The sequence below is a fragment of the Xyrauchen texanus genome, chromosome 23 (genome assembly GCF_025860055.1).
Source record: "Xyrauchen texanus isolate HMW12.3.18 chromosome 23, RBS_HiC_50CHRs, whole genome shotgun sequence".
Classification (NCBI taxonomy): Eukaryota; Metazoa; Chordata; class Actinopteri; order Cypriniformes; family Catostomidae; genus Xyrauchen; species Xyrauchen texanus.
This window is the reverse complement of record NC_068298.1, coordinates 37,187,745-37,211,116: the sequence shown is the minus strand read 5'-3', so window position 1 is coordinate 37,211,116 and position 23,372 is coordinate 37,187,745. Positions and strand designations below refer to the sequence as shown.

The following is a 23,372-nucleotide window of genomic DNA, read 5'->3' as shown; positions in this document are numbered from 1 at the left end:
CAAAGGAAACATGAATGTAAAGTGTTATCAGTTTAGTTAACATATGTTGGCAGCTTTATATAAACGTAAATTTTCATAGGTTACTAATGTTGAAGAAGTGTTTTTAAGTATTTATAACATGAGGTTAAATGGCTCAGTATTTGGCAGGTATTGCATGATAGTCATTCTTATTATGCATGTTGTTATAACCGCATATCAATGATTTATAATCCCTTTGTAAATTACTTCTAAATGAACCCCTTTATAAGACTTCAACAAAGGGAACATTAATGTAAAGTGTTATCAAGCATTTTGACTAGTTTGCCTTGCAATTGCGTTCAATCTAGTCATATAATCAACTTTTCCTGTGACAGACATGTTTGGCTAAACTATGCTCAGATTCAGAGAAAACAGACTCAGACCGAGTGTTAGCGTAGTTACTTTTAGTGTTGGTGTAGTTACTGTGTTTTGCCTTTATAGGGCAGTAGTGGTCTTAGACATTTGGACCCCACTGTATGTCAAAAGAGAGGACACAGCTTTGAACAACCCCACCAAAAACAAAACAGGAAGACAAGCTAACAAATATATCAATGGACCATTCACAAACACAGCTGGTCTTATCATCCTTCATAGTCTCACCAGCATGACATGGACACAACAGTAGTACTCGATCTGTTCCAGTTGGACAGGTGCTTTATGGGTAATGTAGTTTTTGATGGAAAGTCCTGAGACACAGTGCGGCTTAAAGCTGCTGACATAGGAATGGGAACGTGTGGGCTAAGGGGAGTGATGTAGGTCCTTGTAGGCTAGAATCAGGCTGGATTGGTTCCCTCACAGGCAGCACTGCGGCCAATGACTACACATGGAAGGAAGATTACAGTGCAATGAGCTCATCTCACCACAAGGGGGTGGAAAAGTCACCAGCATGTCTCTCTCTGTTGTTTAAAAGGTATAGTTCACCCCAAAATGTAATTACTGTCCTTTTTTTTTTGTACCATCATGTCGTTTTAACCTGTACGCTGATATTATTCTGTCAAACTCAAAACAAAGATTTTTTACACCACAACAGTTCATAATGACGATGCTGTGAAGCTCAGAGAAGGGAGTGAGGGGCATACCTGTCAACATTTGGGTACCAAAATCCGGGAGACATCTGGGATGGCAGAGGCAGGCTAAATACATACAAATTGTGCCGTTGTGATTTAATGTGCTGAGTTATGTAATTTTTCCCACCGTGTCCGATATTAAAACCAGTGCGACACACTTTGCAAAAGGTGTGGGCACTGTCGATATGGCTTCGAGATATGAAATTAAATTCTTCCTTCCAGCTGTTGTTAAATATACATATATATTCAGTTTTTTTTTCACCAGAGCACCACCTGAGTCTTCTCTGGTGGGGGGAAGGTCCTTTTCTGCATATCGCGGTGCCATTTTGTGGTCCGTTTTGCATAACGCGGTGGCTCATTTTAGCTTATCACGGCCTATTCTTCCCGTTTCGTGGCCGACCCACTAGTCCGCTCGGTTCTCCCGATGGCCAGTCTGCCCCTGATCGGCCCCAAAGTGCATTGGCCCACTGGGAAAATGCCTGGTATGCCAGATTACCAGTCCAGCCCTGCTTTCCATCTACCAGTGATGCTTGATTCAACTTCCCTTGCCTACTACCTGCGCAGATATCAACAGCACAACTGGGTTGTATTGTAGGTTGTCAGGTTGAGGTCACAAATAGGTTGAAATTTGTATGATATGTCGATTGTGTGAGTAGGATGTGTTTCATACAAGATCTGGCAACTGGACAACCTTGGAATTATATATTGATGTGATTATTCATATAACAAGGGCCATACAAATTACAGGAGTTTCCCGGGAGAAATAACAAAACGGGAGGGGGTCGGGAGATGGGTGTGAAATAAGGGAAACTCCCGGGAAAAACAGGAGTGTTGACAGGTATGGTGAGGGGTGGTGCGCCATATGCCATTTTGCATTGTTTTCCAAGCCTTCTAAAGCCATACGATACGTGGAATAGACTGAAATTAAAGTTGTTATTCATCATAATGTTTCTCCATTACGGAAGCTCTGAGTTCTCATTTGTGTCTGTGTCAGATCCATAAATGGAGAATATGCGGAATAGAGAATGAGATTTAAGGGCTGCAGCGGAAGGGAAGATTTTATCTAAATAACAACTTAAATTTCAGTCTGTTCCTCATATAAAATGATCAAATGGCTTCAGGAGACGTGGAAAATAGTGCACAAGTAACATGGACTACTTTTGGTACTTTTACAGTGTCTTTGAACTTTTCTGAGATGCATGAAGATTCTTCAAGAATTCTCTTTTATTCTATGGAACAAAATAACGCCATATGGGTTTGGAACCCCATGAGGGTAAGTACATGATGACCACATTTTCATTTTTGGGTGAACTATCCCTTTAACCCATTAGTGTAACATTATTTAAGAACAAAACTGAAATCATAAAGTAATACAAGCATACTCACACACATTTACAGGAACACTAGTACTCATAGGTGTATGTCTACACTCACAAACACACACATACACACACTCAAAACGTTAACCTGAAGACATACACAATGCTACACGCACAAACTAAATGTTTCCTCACACAAAAAGGCAGCCACTACTGTGTACACAAAGATACATACATATACACTGAGATTAAAAATTCAAACGCTACTCTCACACACTCACAGAAGTGTAAACACATTCATTGGACGTACAGACTACCATTTTTGAAAACCCTGAACACCAGGACCGATACTGTGACCCAGCGCCGTGCCCTGTGAACTCCTGCAAACCTCTGTTTCCATGGAAACAATATGCAACGACCAGTTGAGAAAAACAATAAACTAAACTAGAACAAAAATCAAAAGCAAACAGCGATCTGATTGATTATGTTGGCACAGAATGAATGAACCACTCTGTGTGGTTGGTGTTCACATGAATCTACATCTGTTGCATTTTAACATCTGTTACGTGTGGATGTCAATCCTACTCATGAAAACAAACACCTTACACAAAAAGTGATTCGATATTGCATGGTGTCTGAATAATATCACAGTTCAAATGGGGAGATCCTGAACAAACAAAACAAACTAAAAAGACAGTGAAACATGTCTATAAAACCCAAGAGTCTGTTTAAGAAAGGCTACAAAAACTCAACTGAACCTCCCTCATCGGCAAACAGCAAAAGGCACCACAATATTATTCAATTTCTAACTCGTGAAAAAATTGGCACGTAATTCTTTTTCATAATGCTGTAAATCAAAAAATGAAATAACATACAAATAGTTTTCCCCCTATAAAAAAATTCTTTGCTGCTAGCAAGTAGACAATATTTGCTGAAATGAAAATAAATATTTCATTTGTTTAGAATATCTGTCTGTTATATAAAATAAAAAATATTTCTCGTAGGTGCAGGTCTATAGCATATCATTTGTTTTTCACTCCTAGATACATTTGTTCATCCTTGTTTTGTTAGTCTTTTTTAAAGGGGTGCATTGTTTGGTCTGGACCGAGACTGCGACAGTTTGTTCGTTGGCACGTTGCCATGGGAACCAGATCGTCCTGTGTCACTGTAAGTCCGTGTGTCATTGGCACGGCATATGGTGACTGGCTCGGTGGCGTTCATGTTCTGCATACTGAGAAACGGCGTGCTCTCGCCGTGGCCGAGGTCGCCTACCTCATCATCCTCCCACTCGCTGTCTGACAGGCAGCTTTGCGAGCTGTAGTTTCTGGATGCTGATGCACGCTGCGATACGTGTCCGTTGTGTCGCGATCTCCTGCGCCAACGATGGCCACTGCTGCTCTTTTTCGGCTGCTCTCGTGAGGTCATGTACTCCTGTGTGGTCTCGTAGTCCTCATCATCCACAAAACGATACGGGCTGGATGGAAGGGAGCCTGTGCTCTCTGCCGCATAATATGGCCGACGGGAGCGCCGGTAATGGTGCAGAAGTGGCAGGTTGTCATCAGGTGAATAGGCTCCCATGGCAACAGCGGAGGTGGCGGGCGGCAAGCAGAGGGCATGGTTGGCGTTGGGTGTGGTAATCTGGAAGGTAGGCACCTGCGGGGGCAGTGAGGAGTGGAAGTCCACTGGAGACAGACGTGCTGGCGTGGTCAGAGCAGACACATACCTGAAAAGATACAGAACACAAGAGGGTACAGGTAGAAAAGAAAAGGCTACTGGTGAAGTAGAAAAATAACAAATAATAACCCTCAATCTTTGGCCCAAAACATACTCTATGCAAGTCTGTGAATGCACTACTAACTACGCAAGCAATATTTTGTAAGTTGTTGCATTCCAAAATATGTCAGACCACAATTCATGACACAACGCATAGTATGCATTACATTCTCAGCATAGCCAACATTAGTTTGAGCTAGTTTGAGCTGTTTCTTTTTCAAGTCAACTACTGCCATGGCAGAGCACCAGTTTGAAAAAAAAAATCTTGCTGAGCAAGTAAGATATATTTATAGCAACTTTCCTGATTATTAAGTTTAATGGCACAGACTTTAGAAGGTAACTCCATTGAGTTCCTTGAGTTCTAATTTTGTTCCCACCACAGCAATGCAAGAATGCACATTAAGAATGCTGAAACAGTTTGTGCATTGGCAACTCATTGACCATGCATTCCCATCCGCATTTGCTAGTATGTTTCTAGCCCTACAACATGCCTAACATTCATATTTGGTAAGACACCCAACAACAATTCATACTGATCTCAACACAAGAATCATGTGGGGCAGCTTCTAAACAGACCATGGTTCACATTTATTTACATTTATAGAAAGGGCTGTCACGCTATAAATAGAGGCTTGTTGAGTTTTCCGGCCAATATGCCAAGTTCCTAACCAGTTGGCGTCTTGATCATTGGTTACGTAAATGTGGCCTTGGTCTGAGTCTCATTACTTAATGTCGTGGTCTAGATCTTGTTCACGGCTTGTGATCTTGTACAGGAACACAGTCTATTCCTAACACACTAAAGGTGGTACCTCAAGCACAGGTCAGAATAGTATCTTCACCATTCTCTAGAAGTCACTGAACATGTCTGGCATGGGGCCCTATGTGGTAATGTATATAAAAAATGTAAAGCAATGAAAATATGTTTACTGGATTCTTGGTTATCTGAAATGAATGCTGAAATAAATTCAGAACTCTGTTCCCATAATGATGACTGTATTTCACCTGTGGAAGTTTGCAGTGCAAAGCTAAATGTGACTGAGCCTGTAGTCTCATTTCATGTTTGACTTTGCAAATATAGAATTTCTGTTAATATAAGGTTTAGTTTCCTCATCTGATTTTTTACAGTTACTTAACCAGCAGGAGAGAACGCATGTGTACTATAAATATGCACAGCTCATTTCTTTTGTAAAGGTGAACACTTCTTTTGTGATGATGACTTACCTGTCACTGTGAGGTGAATCCCGCAGGGAGTCATAAGAGTCTCCATACTGTAGGGGACACTGTGTAGTGTCAGGATAACCAAAGTATGCCTCACGGCGAGCGCGTGCCTCCATACACGCCGGGCTGCTGCATTTACTTGTGCCGATGGAAGAAGACATTGCCCCTGACTGACAGTCAGAGTGTATGCTGTCTGTCCGTTCCATACTCCAAGTGCGCTCCTCATGTCTGAGAAATGGGAACAACAGAGAGAGAAGATATGTGATGGGGTATATGCAAGAGATAATCCACAAGTTCAAAGAAACAAGAGAAAATTTGAGAGAAACAGAACAGTAAAGCCAAGACCAAAAAAATGTGTTAAGGAAGGAAGGAAAGATGGGTGGATGGAAATGAAGTAGGGTAACTGGGCTGTTAAATGGGTGGAGGGATGATGGATGGATGGATGCAAAGATAGATGGATAGGTGGATGGATGACAGGATGGATGGATGAATGGATAGATGGAAGGGTGGGTGGATGTATGGATAAAACGTGGATGGATTAAGGGATGGATGGATATATGGGTAGATGATTTATTGGATGGATGGGTAGGTGGATGGATGAAGTGATGGATGGATTGTTTGATGGGTGATAGGTGGATGAATGACGGAATGGATGGATTCTGGGTGGATAGATGATGGGTGAATGGATGAAGGAATGGATGGATGATTGGTGGATGGATGGATGGAAGAATGGATAGATGGATAAAGGGATGGATGGGTGGATGGATGATTGGTGGATGAAAGAATGGATGTATGGAAATTATGTAGGATAGCTGGGTTGGTGGAACATAAATTGGTAAGTGAATAGATAGATGGATGGAAGCTGTGTAAGATTGATGGGTTGGTTAATGAATGGGTAAATAGACAGATTGATGGGAAAATGTATGTATTGATGGAGCGATAAGAAATAACAGTCCGTACCGGTGACTGGAAGCGTGAGAAGCTGTGGAAGTGTGGTGGGACCTCGATGACATTTGACTGCCTGAGAAATTGCCTGATGTCTCTGTTCCTTGTCGTATTACTCGCTCAGTTGCTGGTACATTCTTTGATATATACTGCAATAAAAAAATAGTCATGAGATTGGTTGTCTGAACCCAACTTCAGCTGTCCCCTCTTACCCCTGCTGAACTGCTTTCACACTGGGTTATGTTGTTCCAAACTGGAGAACGTATGCAATATTCTTTCATCATCAATATGAGCACCACAACTGTGTCACTGCTAAATATAAACAAACAATTTACTTCCAGATTCCCCTTACATCCAGCAGATTGTACTCAAGTGTTGTTCCTTCATTCGTACCATGGTGAGATTTGATGATGGCTTTCACAGCAATCAAATTAACCAAACTTTATGGCCAGCTGAGCCCACGTCTACACCAAAGAATCTAGTGTGAAAGCAACTTTGAATTTTTTTTATGGTTGTTTCCCTGTCGAAAAGACCAGAATTGCTGGTCATCAGCATATGTTGGGATTGGGATTCAGGTAGGCAGCATGGGATACTGGCATGCTGATGGCCTCACCAGGCTTCTTAACCTGCTTAATCAGCAAGACATCCATGGACATCCATGGATCTCAGAAATCATAAACCCGCCCCTGAGCATAACTCAGCATGAAAATGTAAGCTGGCCTAAGATGGTCTATTCCGCATTGTTTCCAGAATTGCTTCTTGTGATGACCATGACTTCAATCTGCATATAAAGAACTAGCTAACTTGCAATTTAATACTGAAGGAATACTGAATAAGGCATATTGCTTTCATAATAATAATAAGATTCATCAATAATATTGAAAACATGCAAATGATTTATCAACAAACATAAAATTAGGCCCAGAAAAACTCACTTCCACCATGGGGATTTCCTCCGAGACAGGGCCTGGGTGGTTGGGTCCATTGGCCAGCATACGGTTTGAATGCTCTGAACACATGTTCTGGTGCAGGTGGTTATGCATCTTCTTCCTTTGTTTCCTGTTGAGAGATCCATTCTGTAATGTGATCTGCATCTATACCACTTCAGCAATGGCACAGCGCCCAGTTGAAAGAAACACTTAAGCTTAGAAACCCTTAGTTACAATAGCCTTACAATTATAATGTTTCGATTACTTGTGTAAAAAGACATTGCATCAGAAGCTGACATTATGGGAGAGCCCATCAGGAGTCGGACTTAGAAACCCTATACCATCACACCGATTTGGTTGGTGGTTATTTTTATTTGATTGGCTGGATTTCTCTTGTCCCATAAAAGCAAAAAATCAGTAGCAGTGGCCAGCTACACATCTCATTCCCTCTTCTCAGGGATCCAAGTTTATGCTAGTAGCCAAAACGTTCCCTTTCAAGAAGGTACTTTTGACGCTGCATCAGAAACTGACACTACAGGAGCTGTATACCATAAAATTGAAGCACTGATTTGCAATGCCTACTAGCCATTATAGGGTAGTCAAAAGCATTGCCCTAGCCACCCCTTTATATTGAGAAATAGGAAGGGATGTGGGAGCAATAAACCAATGGCTCAATGCCACGACAGAGACACTAGACATGCTGGGTAGTGGAGGGTTATCTTAACACCTATATCCCAGTTAGTGGGAAGGATGGGAGCAGAGTGATCGCCTGGCCAACATGTTCGTGAAACATCGTACACATACTCTCATTCACCTGAGTGGGAATAAAGAGACCACAGAGTAACACCAATACTAACCAATTGGTCAGTAAACAACAGTCTTCCTCTGTAAAGATCTGGGGAGAGAGGGAAGTTATAAAACCTGGCAAGGTGTTAAGGGAAGCCCAACTTGGAACCAGACATACTGTAGGTCTTCTAGAGACACGGCCTTTGCCGAAGACCATGCCTAGGAGGAGGCCATACTCATGGTAGAATGGGCTTTTATGCCCAAGGGACATTGAATGCCTTGCAAGTAATATGTAATTGCAATAGTATCCACGACCCAGTTGGAAATTCTTTGCTTAAAGATGGTCAAACCCTATGTGCAGCCTCCAAAGCAAACAAACAATTGTTCTGATAACCTGAATTGACAGGCTTTTTCAATGTACTTGTGCAAAGCTTTTACTAGGGAGAGCATTTGTTGCCTCATCACCTTGTCCAACTCAAAGAGAGGGAGGGGAGAATGCTCGTAGGATAACAACCTAAAGGGGGTTGCCAGCACTTTGGGCACAAAAACTTCCCTGGGTGTAAGAATGTCCTTTGACAGACCTGGTCCGAACTCTACACAGGTGTTATTGACTGAACATTTGTCTGATGCCAAAGCAATTAACAGCACAGTCTCCAAAGTGAGTATGCATATGCTCACCACCTCTAGTGGCTCAAACGGGAAACCCAGAAGTGTGTTTAACACCAGCACTAAGTAACAGTCCTGGATGGTAGTGTGGTGAAAAAGGCTCTTTTCTATCTCATACCAAACAGGCATCTTCTGACCATCAGTGGTCACTATGGTAGTAACATAAACAATGAGCATGGATTGAGTGAGTCAATGCTTTGTGTCCTCACTCCGGGAGGGGCACCAATTTACAAAGAGTCTCCACTTCAAGGCATAAGGCCACCTCATTGAGGAGGCCCTGGTCTGTAGTGTGGTGTTTAACACCGTTTGCACAGCCCTTTAGTGTCAGATGATCCCTGTTTAGAGCCCAGACAGTCTCAATAGCTCTGGCCAAGGATGCCAGATTGTGTCTTAAGCTTGCAAGAGCAGATCTGACCTCAAGCAAATGTCCCATGGGGAAGCATCCACAGCTCTACCACATCAGGAACCAGTGGCTGTTGTGTAATTTGGCATGGCTAGTATCACTGTTTACTTGTCTTTCCGTATCTTGCACAATAGTGGCCATCAGTGGCTAAACGCCACTACCTATTGGGGTAACCTAGTCGGCTCACTTTTGTGAACATGTTTGTTACTTGAGCAATTGACGAAGTATGCCAGTTGTGCTGCTAAAACAGGGCTGTTAAAAACAGGGCTTAAAAATAGATGGTACACTCTCTTTTCTGGCTGAAAACAGCAGGGAAAGTGAGATGATGATTTCTGACAATTTTAGCCAGGGGTGTTATTCCACTGACACCATTCCTCCCATAGACCTGCCAATTTACTGGCCAAAGATATTGGTGACTGGGGTGCCAATTTATGTCATGGTGCTTTTAAGAAGTACCACAAAGGTGGCTGAACTATAGACTTGAACTCTCACTCCATAGGGAGAACATCAAGTCAAAATGTGCAATTATGGAAAGGATAGCACAGGCGGCATAGCAAGGTGAATGGTGAACACCTTTATTATGCCAAGGTTCTCTCCAGCTTGAACCTTGTAAACCTACATAGGAGAGTGGACTGAACACTTTAGTTGGCCTTGTGTGCTGACATGGCCACTGAGTTACTGAATGGGCACCAACACACTCTTTATCCAGTTGCCATTGTTTTTAGGGCTCAAGTGAAAACCTCAAGAAACTCAGTCTCAGAGGCCACTATGTCTGTTTCCCACCCTCAACAGAAAGTGCCTCACCTAAGTGCATTCATATTGCACTAATAAGAGACCAGCGATATAGCATTACCTTTATCTCTGCCGAACATGAATATTTTATGTGGCACTTGTAGGGTGCCAATCATACACCTAATACGAAAGTGTGCATGCAAGGTTTGAGACGTCGAGCCAAACATCATGAGTTTCATACGCTCATATGGAATGCAATCAGTCTCGATAAGCTCTGTTAGAGAACAGCTTTCAAGCCCGTCAGCAAGAGTGATGTATCGCTTGCAGATGGAAAACACATGTGAAACATTTCTGTCTTAAAAAATTACTTTTCAGCAAGTGAATCTTTTAGTTTTCTTCAATACACTCTAGTAAAAGTTTGTTCACTAAGATTTCAATTCTTAAAATAAAGTTTTGTATAGGAGGCTTGTTAAAATGTAATGCCTATATTAGGGTTAGGGTAAGACATATTATGACATATTATTATATCATATTATGATATTTTACAGGTCCGCCATGTTGTATACGTGTTTGAATTACCAATAAACAATTGTAAAGTACAGTACTTAATAAACTGGATTTTCCAGAAATAGGTATTATGATATGATTATTAAATAGATAAACCATTTTCTCTTAAATTTTATTCTGTTAAAAATAACCATGATATAAATGACTCATTTAGCATATAAGATGTTGATTGTCCCACCACCCCTAATGTGGATAATGTTTTTAAAGATATGCTTTTATATTTTAATCTGTGAGTGTGCAAAGCTCTTTACTGATCTATTGATGAATAGAGCTCCTGGGGCTTACTTGGTTTTGCAGTATGCCACCACACACAGGATGCCAACAACCAGCAGTGCCACACAGATGCCTGTTATCGTCAGCACACGTTTTTGGTACAGCTCCTCTGCCTCTGAATGCAAAAGATATGTGGACAAGCACACACATATGCACAGACATAGACACACATATAAACACATATAAACAATGCCCATTGAGCACAAAGACACACACACATACAAACACACAACCATTGAATCAGTGGCAGCCTTTAAGCCACAAAATAGATAAAGTCAAACAAACCCATTCAGGCCTCAACACTTTCTACATTTGATTAAAAAAAACATAGCTGAAAACATGTTAGTTATATTTGTAATAGCTAAAAATAAACATATCCAAAACTAAAAACTTAATTTCTTAATGGGCACTGAGGGCTAGAATACATCTCTCTTAGCTAATATCAGGCAGCATGCATTATCCTATATGTAATCCAATGATTTTGGAAGACAGAGTGATCTTAGCCTATATTCTTGCATGAGAGCATACCTTTAAGGGTTAAAACACACACAAACAAATGTTTTCTAGAAGAGTTCTTTAGAGAGCTATTCATAAAACTCTGTTGAAAAAAATCAGTCGGGAATAATCAGGGCTTAGAAACGTACAGTTCTCATATAAATATTTACAGCAAATTCAAGCTAAATGTGCATTAAAGTCCACACGAAACCAAAGTTGACCCTATTGCATAATACATGTTCAGCATTCATTATTTCACGTTATTCCCCCCATAAAACACAACAAATATTGTTGTAATCTTTCATTTAAAAGCTCCACTTCTGCAATGACTTTCATTTTTGCCTAATGTTTTGGCTTATTTGGCTTCATGTTTGAACCCCTCCACTCCAATTTCCACCTTTCATGATCTAATCAGTTCCCGATGGATAAAATCAAAACCTATTCCCACCCTGTATCAAGTCCCTGTTCTCACTGAATATTCCGTTTTCATTTAGAAATCACATTACAGTTGCACAATGTGTTGTGAACGCTAGTTCATGTTGACTTTAAATCTGATGAAGGGCTCCTTTCAATAAAAGCTTCAGGTTTAATGAAGACCATCTATTCAGATGTTTTGACCACATTATGTATATATATATATATTTCTAGATCTGATTTTTAAATATGATAATATTAGAAACATCCTCTTGTGTACTGCAAGTGGGCAGCAACTGAGGAAACATATAGAACATGGAGATACGAAAAACGAAAAAAAAAAAAAAAACGAGAGGAAGGAGAGGAGACAAACGAGGGCCAAACAGTAGGGAATGAGTGTGTAATAAAAGAGAAACGCAGGGAGGGAAAAGGGAGGGGGCGGTTGAGTCAGACACTGATATTGCATTGCATGCTTGTTACAGGAAACAGACAGAGTACAGAGTATACAAGAGAAAGAAAACTTAGTGCGAGATGTCTCCACACTAACTGCTAATGTACTCTAGTGCAGAGAGAAACAGAGAAGAGATGCAACACTCATTTTTGTCTCACTCGTCTCTGAGATTTATGGTACGTTGTAGGCAGGTAAAAAGGGAAATTATGTTTTATTAAATGTAGTCATTAATGGAGAATTAGAAAGTAGATCAGTAGTTCCCAACTAGTTTTGATTCAGGACCCAGATTTTAGTTTGGACATCAAGTAGCAACCCAACACAATAACAAAATTGTTAATCCTACAAAAGTAAACAAAAATGTTCTTAGAGTCCAACATTGAAAGTATGTCTGTCAATCAATAAAAATGTTGAATTTAATTAATGACATGATATGCCACTTAATTAATTGACTTAACCACAGTTTATTGCAAATGATTTGCCAAGAAAGGCCCCCAAATAAAAATAATTCAATTTGATCTATATTATACACAAATGCGTCAGATGAATGCTTTTGGCATGTCTCACTTGGTTGCGTTGCATCAAAAACACAACATTTTTCATGTTAAAGCTATGTCAAGTTAAATGTAGTTTGAAATGTAGAAAAACATGCCCTGAGACCCCTGCATTCAGAGTTGCGCTCTGTCCATCTGTTTTTGTACACCTCCTTATTTTGTGCTGTCTGCTGTAAGTTTGGTTTGTTGCCTGAATAGCTGGAGTTGCGTTTACTGCCCCGACTGACTATGACTCTTAAAAACATATGATACTTCAGGCCAGGGCTGGACTTGGAAGAGAATTCAGGCCTGAATTTTACATGGCAACTGGCCCAAAACAGGAGGGGTGGGCTGTCTGAGTCTGCATATCGCGGCACCGTTCTGCGTAATGCGGTGGCTCATTTATGCTTATCGCGGCCCATTCGGCACTGTTCACGGCCGACAGTGATAATCGCACTGAATCTCTGAATCACAATTTTCATTTCTAAAGGTCTCTTGATTTTCGATGGCTTCATGCAATTTTCAACCAGTAATTTACATGTTTATCCTTGGTGAAAGCAAATGCATATTTAATGCAATCTGGTTTTTATTTTTTTTAGTGGTAGTTTTATTCTTGGTTATCGAAGATTAAGTCATATCACACAACCTGGGGTGCATTTCCCATACAATGACGTAACTCAATGCATAACCACCAAAGCATGCATCAATGTAGAAATGAACTAGTTAATAACCGTAGTATGTCGCACAACCATAGTTCAAATCACATTGGTTTCCCAATATAGAGCTACGCAGGGGGTGGAGTAATACCTTCCGCAGAGATCATACAGAACGTATACCAAAAATATATATATGCACATTAGCAAGGCGTTTAATGTAAGAAAGCTGCTGAAGACACGAAAGCGGCATGTGATATGTAATGAGACAGATGCATTGTACTTCAAAAGTGGAGTTTCCCTCTACATCAGACTTTATAATTCACATGCAAACTCTTCAATGGTTGCCATTCAATTTATATTATTTTAATAGAAATTCAGTTTGAAGTGATCTTACAACATGACAATTATGATCCCTTCAAAGTGCCCTACAGAGGTTGATTTATTGCATTTGAAACACAGCCAAGAATGCCACTTACTTTATGTGATAACATTATGGGTGTAAGATATCTTCTTTGACAGAAACAATGTGTATGAAAGCGCTTTCTCTTAACAGTTTTTAATCCCTTAAACTGCGTAAGGAAGGCTGCATTAAAATGTTCATGCCGTTTCAGAACAATGCATTTGCAAACTCCAGAATAAACACTTAAATGCATGAAAAAGTCTTGGTTACTTAGAATGTAACCCTGGTTCCCTGAGTGGGAACGAGACACTGCATAAATGCTATGTGACAAGTCTAAGTGTCACGTGGCCTGAAGCCCTTATACAATCACCCCAATTTATTGGCTGATGGCACTTAAGCGACGCCACTATGGAGCTACGTCATGGGCTCCATAAAAGCACTCACTTTCATAGTATCGAGTCAGATTTTCTGCAGATTTTCTACAATACCTATGCAGCTGCTAGAGAGTATGGCCAGCTATGCAGTGTCTCGTTCCCAATCAGGGAACAAGGGTTCCGTTCCACGTAACTGAGATGTTCCCTTTCGTAGGAACACAAGCTGCGTAATCACTATGGGAGCGATATACATTCACGCTAAGCCTGTGGCAAGCATATAGTGCTGCACCAGCGAGCTAAAGCATCCAAATAAAAAGAAGGAATTATGAGGTTACTCTTGTTCCACCAGAGAAAACCTGGGAAGCAGGAGTCAATCCCTTGTCCAGATTATAAAATCTAACAAATGGATGTGGAATTGACCTCCCTATTGCCATACAAATGCCCTCCAAGGACACACCTCTCACCAAAGCCTATTAGGATGCCATGCTCCTCGTAGAATGGGCTCGAATACCCAAAGGCGAATGTAAACTGCGCTCTTCGTAAGCACTTGAACTTGCATCAATAAGCCAATGAGACTTTGCTTGGACACAGAAACACCTCTGATGCAGTAACCAAAGTGGAGCACCCAATAGCGCCTCTAAAACAACAGATAAATCCTATAAAGTTAAGCGGATGGGACAAAAAGTTATAAGCCTGTGTACTCCATGCATAAAACGAAAGACAAGAGAATGTCTACAGACAGAGACTCCATTGATAAGTGCATGCTCAGCTGCTATAGCACCAACATTTTAAGTCAACCCCGGCCCTGAGACATTTCTGCAAAAATTCCAGCACTGTACCGTCAGGGCAGTGAACTGGATTTTCACCTTGTGCCATACACCAAGAAGCAAAAAAACACCAGCTGAACATATAAAGCCTCCTAGTTGATGGAGCTCTAGCATTTAGAATAGTATCAACCACAGCGGGGGATAACGAATCGGTTACCTTACGTAACCTCGGTTCTCTCTAGAAGAGGGAACGAGTATTGCGTAAGCTAGCTTACGCTACGGGAAAGATTCATCTTTTCTGAGATATTGAAGCCAAAAAATTATCCTTAATTTTGTATCCATTGTCAACGCAGTGCAGCAACTTCATACCTTGAGCGGGCTAGCTAGCGAGCTCATAGGTTGCTCTGCGGCAACTGCTGCAGCCTATAGACGAACTTGAGTGAACTTGCGTCCAATGACAGGCGCTCACGCCGTCACTGCATCAAAGCCCGCCAAAATGGGTGTGGCTAGAGTGCATATAAGCGTAAGTTCGTAGGCTGGAACCCTGGTTTTCATTGAATGAAGCGAAAATCGCTCGTGGCGCGAGCACGGACGGCTACGCAATACTCGTTCCCTCTTCTAGAGAGAACCGAGGTTACGTAAGGTAACCGATTCGTTCTCTTACGAGAGGTTCTCTCGTATTGTGTAAGCTAGCTTACGCTACGGGAACCCATTGTCAACGCCGTGTGCGCCAAGCATCCACTGCATGAGCCCCGGGGGTGGGGGGGACCCGGGGGAGCCCTTGTGAGTGGGAAAATAATATTTGGCCGGCAAGAGTGCGGGCCAGTGTGTGTGTAATACATAAGCACATAGTGGGAAGGAAAAGACAGAGCGGCGGTGCCGGTCTGTGTGGAATGTGTCCCATCAGTGCAGCTCACCAGGGGAGCTGTAGCGTATTAAACCGCTAGTAGTTTCGCCTGCAGGGCGGGCACTTCCAGATTGTAAAATCTGACAAAGGTGGAGGGGGAAGCCCAGCCCGCTGCCACACATATGTTGTGAATGGAAATCCCGCTGGACCATGCCCACGAGGAGGCCAGGCCTCTAGTGGAGTGAGCCCTAATGCCTATTCTTTTGACGCGTACGCGGCAGCAATAGCGTCCACTATCCATCTAGACAGTGTCTGTTTCGAGGCGGCGAAACCTTTGGTGCACACTCCGAACGAAACGAAAAGCTGCTCAGAGCGTCTGAAAGAAGCGGAGCGCGCAGTATACAATCTCAGTGCTCTGACTGGGCAAAGGAGATTGGCGTCGCATTCGCTATCGGATGCTGGGCCAGTCCTGGGCCAGTGCGTCCTCGCTTTTCGAGAAAAATACTGGGCAGTGAGAGTTCTCTTCTGACGCAAAGAGGTCTATGTCTGCTCTGCCGAATATGCTCCATAACTTCTGGACTGTTTGAGCGTGCAGGGACCATTCCCCTGGGGGAATATTGTCTCTGGACAGTCTGTCTGGGCTGTCGTTCAGATGGCCTGGCACGTGCGTCGCCCTCAGCGCGCGCAGGTGGCACTGGGACCAACTCAGTATGCATTTTGTCAGATGGAAGAGGTTCCTGGATCTGACACCGCCCTGACGGTTTAGATAGGATACCACAGATCTGTTGTCCGAACGGACCAGGATGTGGTGACCCTGAATGATCGGGAGGAAGCGCACGCAGCGTGCATCGACCGCTATCATTTCCAGACAATTTATGTGAAGGAGCTTTTCCTGAACTGACCATAGGCCAAAAACCGGAGAGCCCTCGCGAGACCGCGCCCCAACCCGTGTTGGACGCGTCTGTCGAGATGACTTTTCGGCGAGATACAGCTCCCATCGTCACTCTCCGCTGATACCATTCGGCCACTGCCCAGGGCTGCAGAGCTGAGATACAGGTCTGAGTCACTCTGATCGGCTGGCGGCCCGTGGCCCAAGCCCGGCGATACTCGCGGGTGTTTAGCCAATGCTGAAGCGGGCGCATGCACAGTAAGCCCAGCTGAAGTACTGCTGCGGCTGAGGCCATGTAACCTAGCATTCTCTGAAATTTTTTCAGAGGCGTGAGGCTGTTCATCTGAAAGGTTGCGGCTAGTCACTGAACACGGCGCGCGCGCTGTGTAGATAAGCGAGCCGTCATCGCCATGGAGTCTAGTTCTATTCCAAGGAAGGAAATTGCCTGACTGGGCTGTAGTGAGCTCTTGGTCCAATTGACTGCAAGGCCCAAACTGATCAGATGACTGAGGAGAACTGTCCTGTGAGACAGAAGCTCCGTATGTGACTGTGCCAAAATCAGCCAATCGTACAAATAGTTCAGAATTCGCAAGCCCTGACTCCGCAGGGGTGCGAGCGCCACATCCATGCACTTCGTGAAAGTACGGGGTGCTAAAGACAGGCCGAACGGAAGGACGGTGTATTGATAAACCTGGCCGTCGAAGGCGAATCTCAAGAATGGCCTGTGACGGGGATTTATCTGAATCTGAAAGTAAGCATCTTTCAGATCGAGAGAAATAAACCAGTCCCCCGGCGCACATGCGCGAGGAGTTTCCTGATTGTAAGCATTTTGAACGGTCTTTTTGCGAGCACCTTGTTCAAAACCCTGAGATCTAATATTGGTCTGAGGCCGCCGTCTTTCTTGGGGACAAGAAAATAACGGCTGTAAAACCCCGACTCGCTCAGAGAAGGTGGCACTCTCTCTATGGCCCTTTTGCACAGAAGGTTTGCTATTTCTGAACGAAGCATGCAGGCTGCTTCCGTGTTCACAATAGTTTCGAGCCGCGCTCTGAAGCGGGGAGGGCGGCGATCGAACTGTAGCAAATAGCCCTGTTTTATTGTGCTTAACACCCATTTGGAAATCCCTGGGATAGCTTTCCACGCTTTGAAGCGTAACGCTAGAGGGTGAATGGCCAAGTCGCCCTGATTGCCGCACACAGCGAGCTGAACAGAATGTGCTTATGCATGACTGCTCGCAGACAGCAGGGACAGGCTGTTCTGTGAGTGACTTCCCGATTGAGGTGAATGGGGAAAGAGTCACATCTGTGAAGTGATGCGCGAGCATAGTCACGGGCATGGGACTTACATACAGAGAGGTGTTTGCTGGCCGTGTGACAGAGCGGGCAGAGAAGGGGCGCGCGCACGGATTCGTGGGCGCGTTTATTGACTCTAACACTCGAGCTGGCTGTGCCTGCTTTATGTGAGTGGGCTCTGATAGGGACACGGGAAGTGTAATGCTTGTGTGTAGGGGTGAACACTGGATTGTGGGCACATTTTCTACACATAAGGCATGTTTGCTTTTCACAAAATTTATTTTGTCCGCCGTGAAAACGGCATTTGAGTGCAGGCAAGCGGCAGTATCACCGGCTTGTTAGCTGCTGAATCCACGACTGCAGTAGCCTGAGAGAAGGGGACTGACAGGGGGCGAAGCTTTGACGGTGGTCCGGCCGCGGCGGGACTGAGCCGTCGTTTCCTTAACAAAGCTAGGAGGACTTCGGTTGCTCAGGTTTCAATGCAATCTTAGGCCGAGGCCCGCGGGGGGGTGGCGGTCTGCGGCGGCTGTCTGAGCGCGTTCTAGGGTGGCCGCCCTGTCGACGCTGAGAAGTCTGGCTTTGCTGAGCTGGGCGCTGTGAAGAGGCTTGTGCAGGAGGCTGGTCATGTGGGCGGCCTGCAGAGGAGCTAGCGCGACGAGGCAGGAAGAGATTCATGGCTTGGGTGGCTTTCTGGACTTCCGAAAAACGGTCAACAATGCCACTCACCGCGGAACTGAAGAGACCGGACGGAGAGAGCGGCCGTTGAGAAACGTGGAGCACTCAGCTTCTCCCATATCGGCTAGTGTTATCCATAGGTGTCTCTCGGTCACGGTCAGCGCGGCCATGCACTTCCCTAGGGCTTGAGCTGCAGCTTTGGTGGCGCGAAGGGCGAGATCTGTCGCGCTCCTTAGATCTGAAACAGCCTCTGGGTGCCTGCCTTTCTCATCCCATTCTCGGAGAAGGTCCGCTTGGAGGATCTGTAAAACGGCCATGGAATGCAGAGCAGATGCGGCTTGGCGGGCGGCGCATAGGCGCGCCAACACAGGCGGAAGTAGTTCTGCAGGCCTTAGACGGGAGCACTGGCTTAGACCGCCATCTCGCGGAGGGCGGGCAAAGGTGTGCTGCTACCGAATCCTCGACCGGGGGATGGAAGAGTAGCCCCTCTCGGTGGCGCCGTCCACCAGAGCAAGAGAGGTGGAGACGTGGGATCGGTTCCTGGCCGAGAGAGGCGCATTCCACAATTTAGAGAGCTCGGCGTGGAGTTCCGGCAGGAAGGGCGCGGCCCGGGCCTCGGGCGCCGCGCGGCGACGGCTCTGAAGAAAGCAGCCGTCGAGTCTGTTGGGAGCCTGCTCAGATGGCGGTGACCACTCGAGCCCGAGGCAGTCAACGGCCTGTGTAAGGAGGTGCGTTAGTTCTTCCTCGACTCCGGCGCGGGTCCTGCTGGATTCCTGGGCCGAGGAGGAGGCTTGGGAGCCTGACCACTCCTCGCTGTCCAAAGCCATGATGGAACAGCAGCCCTTATCCTCCGCCTCGTCATCCGAGATGGCAACAGTGCGGCCGCTCGGCGGCAAACTGCGCGTCCCGGGAGGGCGGGAAGGGTGAAAGCGAGGCTCGAGGGAGAGGCTCCGGCGAGGTAGTCGCTTCTAACACCGGTTCCGGCAGCCTTTGGGAGCGGCGCTTCTTTCTGCGTGGTGAAACGAAAGGCTTCGGTTTTGAGTGCTTCGAGTCGAGCCCGCAGGGTCAACATCAGAAGCTCCTCGCAGAGGTCGCATCCGCCGCCAGCGAGGGCGAGCTCTGCATGTTCCAGTCCCAGGCAGAGAGCGCAGATGAGGTGGCGGTCTCCGGCGCTGAGAGGGGCGCCGCATGAGGCGCAGGTGGTGCGAGGCATCTTAAAAAAGACGCTCGTTGCTCTTTTTGTGAAGTTCGCTGAGGAACTTGCTTGCTCTAAAAAGGATACGTCGCTGGATGGCGTAGCTCGCAGGACTGCTGAAGGTGGCGAAGACGGCCGGCTTCTTCGAGCGCTGTTCAAGCTTGCTAGATGCCCCTCGAACGGCGACACGGCTTCTGCAGTTCAGAGATGCGAAGAGCTTCGCTGAATAGATGAAAATCAGGGTTCCAGCCTACAAACTTACGCTTATATGCACTCTAGCCACGGCCATTTTGGCGGGCTTTGATGCAGTGACGGCGCGGGCGCCTGTCATTGGACGCAAGTTCACTCAAGTTCGTCTATAGGCTGCAGCAGTTGCCGCAGAGCAACCTATGAGCTCGCTAGCTAGCCCGCTCAAGGTATGCAGTTGCTGCACTGCGTTGACAATGGATACAAAATTAAGGATAATTTTTTGGCTTCAATATCTCAGAAAAGATGAATCTTTCCCGTAGCGTAAGCTAGCTTACGCATTACGAGAGAACCTCTCGTAAAAGAACCCATATTTCTAAATAACATCCCATTGAGGGGCCATATCCATAACTTCCACAAGTCTGGCCGGGGGCACCAAATGGTAGAAACGTGTAAAGATGCGCTGTCAGCCACTGATGCACCAATGCACTGATGCAGTGCGATTTATCGCTTGAAGCAAACAGGTCTAATTCCTCTCTGTCGGACCTTCTCCAGATTTGTTCCAAAATTTGAGTATGTAATGTCCACTGCCTGGGCACCAAGCCCTGTTGGAATAGCTCCAAATTCAAATAGCCCAGTACATGTACAGCTCGTAGAGACAGAACATTGTCCCATGCCCACAGAAGAATGCAACTCCCTGGTGATTGATGTAGGACACCACCATCCTTTTGCCTGAATTGATGAGGACATGCTGTCCTGAATCTCTGGAAGGAAAACGTTAACACCAGCAGCACCGTGACCATCTCCAAACAACCAATATTGCTGCTGACCCGTCTAAAACCCATAGGCTGGATGACCCTCGTATACATCAACCCAACCCATGGAGGAGACTTCTGTCGTTATCACCTTGTGGCGACACACCTGTCCCAACAGAATGTCCGACATCAGAAGGCGGGTCCGTTTCCATGGTAACATAGTTTGGTAGCACTCACGTGTCACTTTGAAGAGACGGAACGCATGTGTCAGTGATTGAAGTCCCTTAGTGGAGTTCATCCAGCACTGAAAAGGTCTTGCATACAACATGCCCAGGGGAATGACAGTGGAAGCCGCAATCATGAGCCCCAAAAGCCTGTGAAATGTTCTCGCAGGGAGAATGCGTCCCACTCTGAACATCGCTAGACACTTGCATACTGACAGAAATATGAGCTGGAAACAGGCACGCTTGCATTGCCTGCAAGTCTAGCTCCATACCTATACACAGAGTCTGTTGTTTTGGCAACAGGATGCTCTTGTCTAGGTTTACACACAGAGCTAGATTGCTTAAATGGCTCAGAACAACATCTTGATGGTAGGCAGCCAAAGTCTCCATGTGCGCTAACACCAACCGATCATCGAGATAATGCAAAACGCGGATGCCTTGAAGCTTCAAGGGCATCAACGCTGCATCAAAGCATTTTGTGAAAATGCGTAGTGCCATTGCAATTCTGAGCGGAAGGATGCAAAATTGGTACGCTTTGCTCCTGAATGCAAATCTAAGAAAACGCAAAGGTGGTTACTCACCTCAATCAAGGTGGTGTAGGACAAGTCTCAGTTGCTTCCACTTCTGAGACAGTCAATCTACACATCTTATCACGTGGCTCCACGGAGACTCACAGCACGTGGAGGCTCATGCTATTCTCCGCAATCCACGCACAACTTACCCCATGCCTCATTGAGAGCGTGAACCACTAATCGCGACCACAATGGGGTTATGTGACTCTACCCTACCTAGCAACCGGGCCAATTTGGTTGCTTAGGAGACCTGGCTGGAGTCTCTCAGCACACCCTGAATTCAAACTCGCGACTCCAGAGGTGGTAGTCAGCGATAAAAGTTGCTGAGCTATGGTTGAAGGGAATTTGATAAAGTTTTGGCTTTATTGTATTATGCATAAATAATTAGTAAATCTACAGCAGGGATGCTGACAGAATAAAGCTTTTCCCTAGTATTTTCAACAAGAAAAAGTGTCTAAATTTTGGGGGGAATATTTAATTGAGAAAAATGTTTTGCCATTCATTATGGGGGACAACGTGTGGTGCTTATGTTCACTTTGTTTTGCGTGCACTTGTACTTGATGAACATCGAATTCTGTTATGCATGTCTCAAACCTTTGGTCATGAAGACAGAGGCCGAATTCGATCAGGCAATTGTAAATAGCAGTCACTTTTAATGTATTTACAGCAGAGAATGCCAGATAAACCATCTTCCCAAGCAAGGAACAGGGAAGAATGTGCGATCATGGAGGGAACTGAGAGCAAGTAGGTTCGCCACAATGGCCCCAGCATTCTTTATGGGGGGACAATATGTGGTGCTTATGGTCACTGTGTTTTGTTTACACTTGCACTTGATCCAACAGCTGACTTAAAAGAGTGACATCCATGCAGCCACTGAAAGAAATCGAGCAGAGACAGCAGTGCATGACTCTTGTCTCGCCAGAATGCCCATATGGTCCACGAAAGAGCGAAAGATAAAACTCATTAAAATACCTTGCATCTCCTGACAGAATCCAGGAAGAATAATTGCACCGACTAAGCATTCCACGTGTTGGATCGTCATCATTCCTTTGGGGAATATTCTCTTATTCCAGCCCCCTCACTAAATGCCTCCTATTAATTCTTTAACATAGTTTACAGTTAATAATAGTTAATTATTAAATCAATTATTATGTCAATACAGTTAATTATTTTGATTAAACTAAATTCAGTTAAAATAATTATTTGATGTAGTTTTAGACTACAGTTTAAGAATTTGAAACAACTTTTGATATAAATTACACCGTCATCTGAATTTCTACATTAAAATTACAATGATGACTTTCACATTGACATGTCCCTGTCCCCCACCCCTATGGTTTTTCAACAAATCACACCAATGTGAATTAAAACAATGGTACTTGTACCCCAAAATAACTATAGTGCGACTAGAGTAAACTGTCGTAACCAGAATTATTAAAATATATTTTTTTATTTTTCACCCAATTTGAAATGCCCAATTCCCAATGCGCTTTTAAGTCCTCGTGGTTGTTTAGTGACTCGCCTCAATCTGGGTGGCGGATGATGCGTCTGAGACATCACATGGCTTGCTGAGCGCGTTGCAAGCGAACTCCAAGGGTGGTAGCCAGCATCTTTACCACTGAGCTACCCAGGGCCCTATTACAATATTTATGAACATTTTGATTTTTCTGTATTATTACTATAGTTTTACTATGAAAATCATGGCTAAAGTTTACTGCAGTTTTGCATTTACCATTGTTTTTCCCCTGCTATTTCCCTCCTGACCATATAAGAACAGACCAGTTTTGGGGTTGCGACCCACCAGTTGAGAACCACTGAACTAAACTTGATGTTTGCAGCAGTATAAGGCCTAGCTAGAACTTAGAACGTCAAGAGAGGCTATAGTACAATCACTGTAACACGGCCTCTTGCGGCTTTTTACTTTTTATGTAAGAGTAGACTCGGCTCATCCAAT

The 23,372-nt window shown here is 44.5% G+C and overlaps 1 protein-coding gene across 1 annotated transcript in view; it reads right to left on the bottom strand.

Annotated features, from left to right (window-relative positions):
- Nucleotides 1-2,429: 2,429 nt before the first annotated feature.
- LOC127617121 (pro-neuregulin-2, membrane-bound isoform-like) overlaps nt 2,430-23,372 on the bottom strand; it is a 126,681-nt gene continuing 105,738 nt past the window's right edge. Inside the window, exons 7-11 of the mRNA XM_052089024.1 lie at nt 10,709-10,811; nt 7,276-7,399; nt 6,356-6,489; nt 5,399-5,623; nt 2,430-4,127 (exon numbers count right to left, since the gene is read on the bottom strand). Of these exons, the coding sequence (XP_051944984.1) occupies nt 3,482-4,127; nt 5,399-5,623; nt 6,356-6,489; nt 7,276-7,399; nt 10,709-10,811 (1,232 nt within the window). The 3' untranslated portion in view covers nt 2,430-3,481. The remainder of the gene's footprint in view (nt 4,128-5,398; nt 5,624-6,355; nt 6,490-7,275; nt 7,400-10,708; nt 10,812-23,372) is intronic.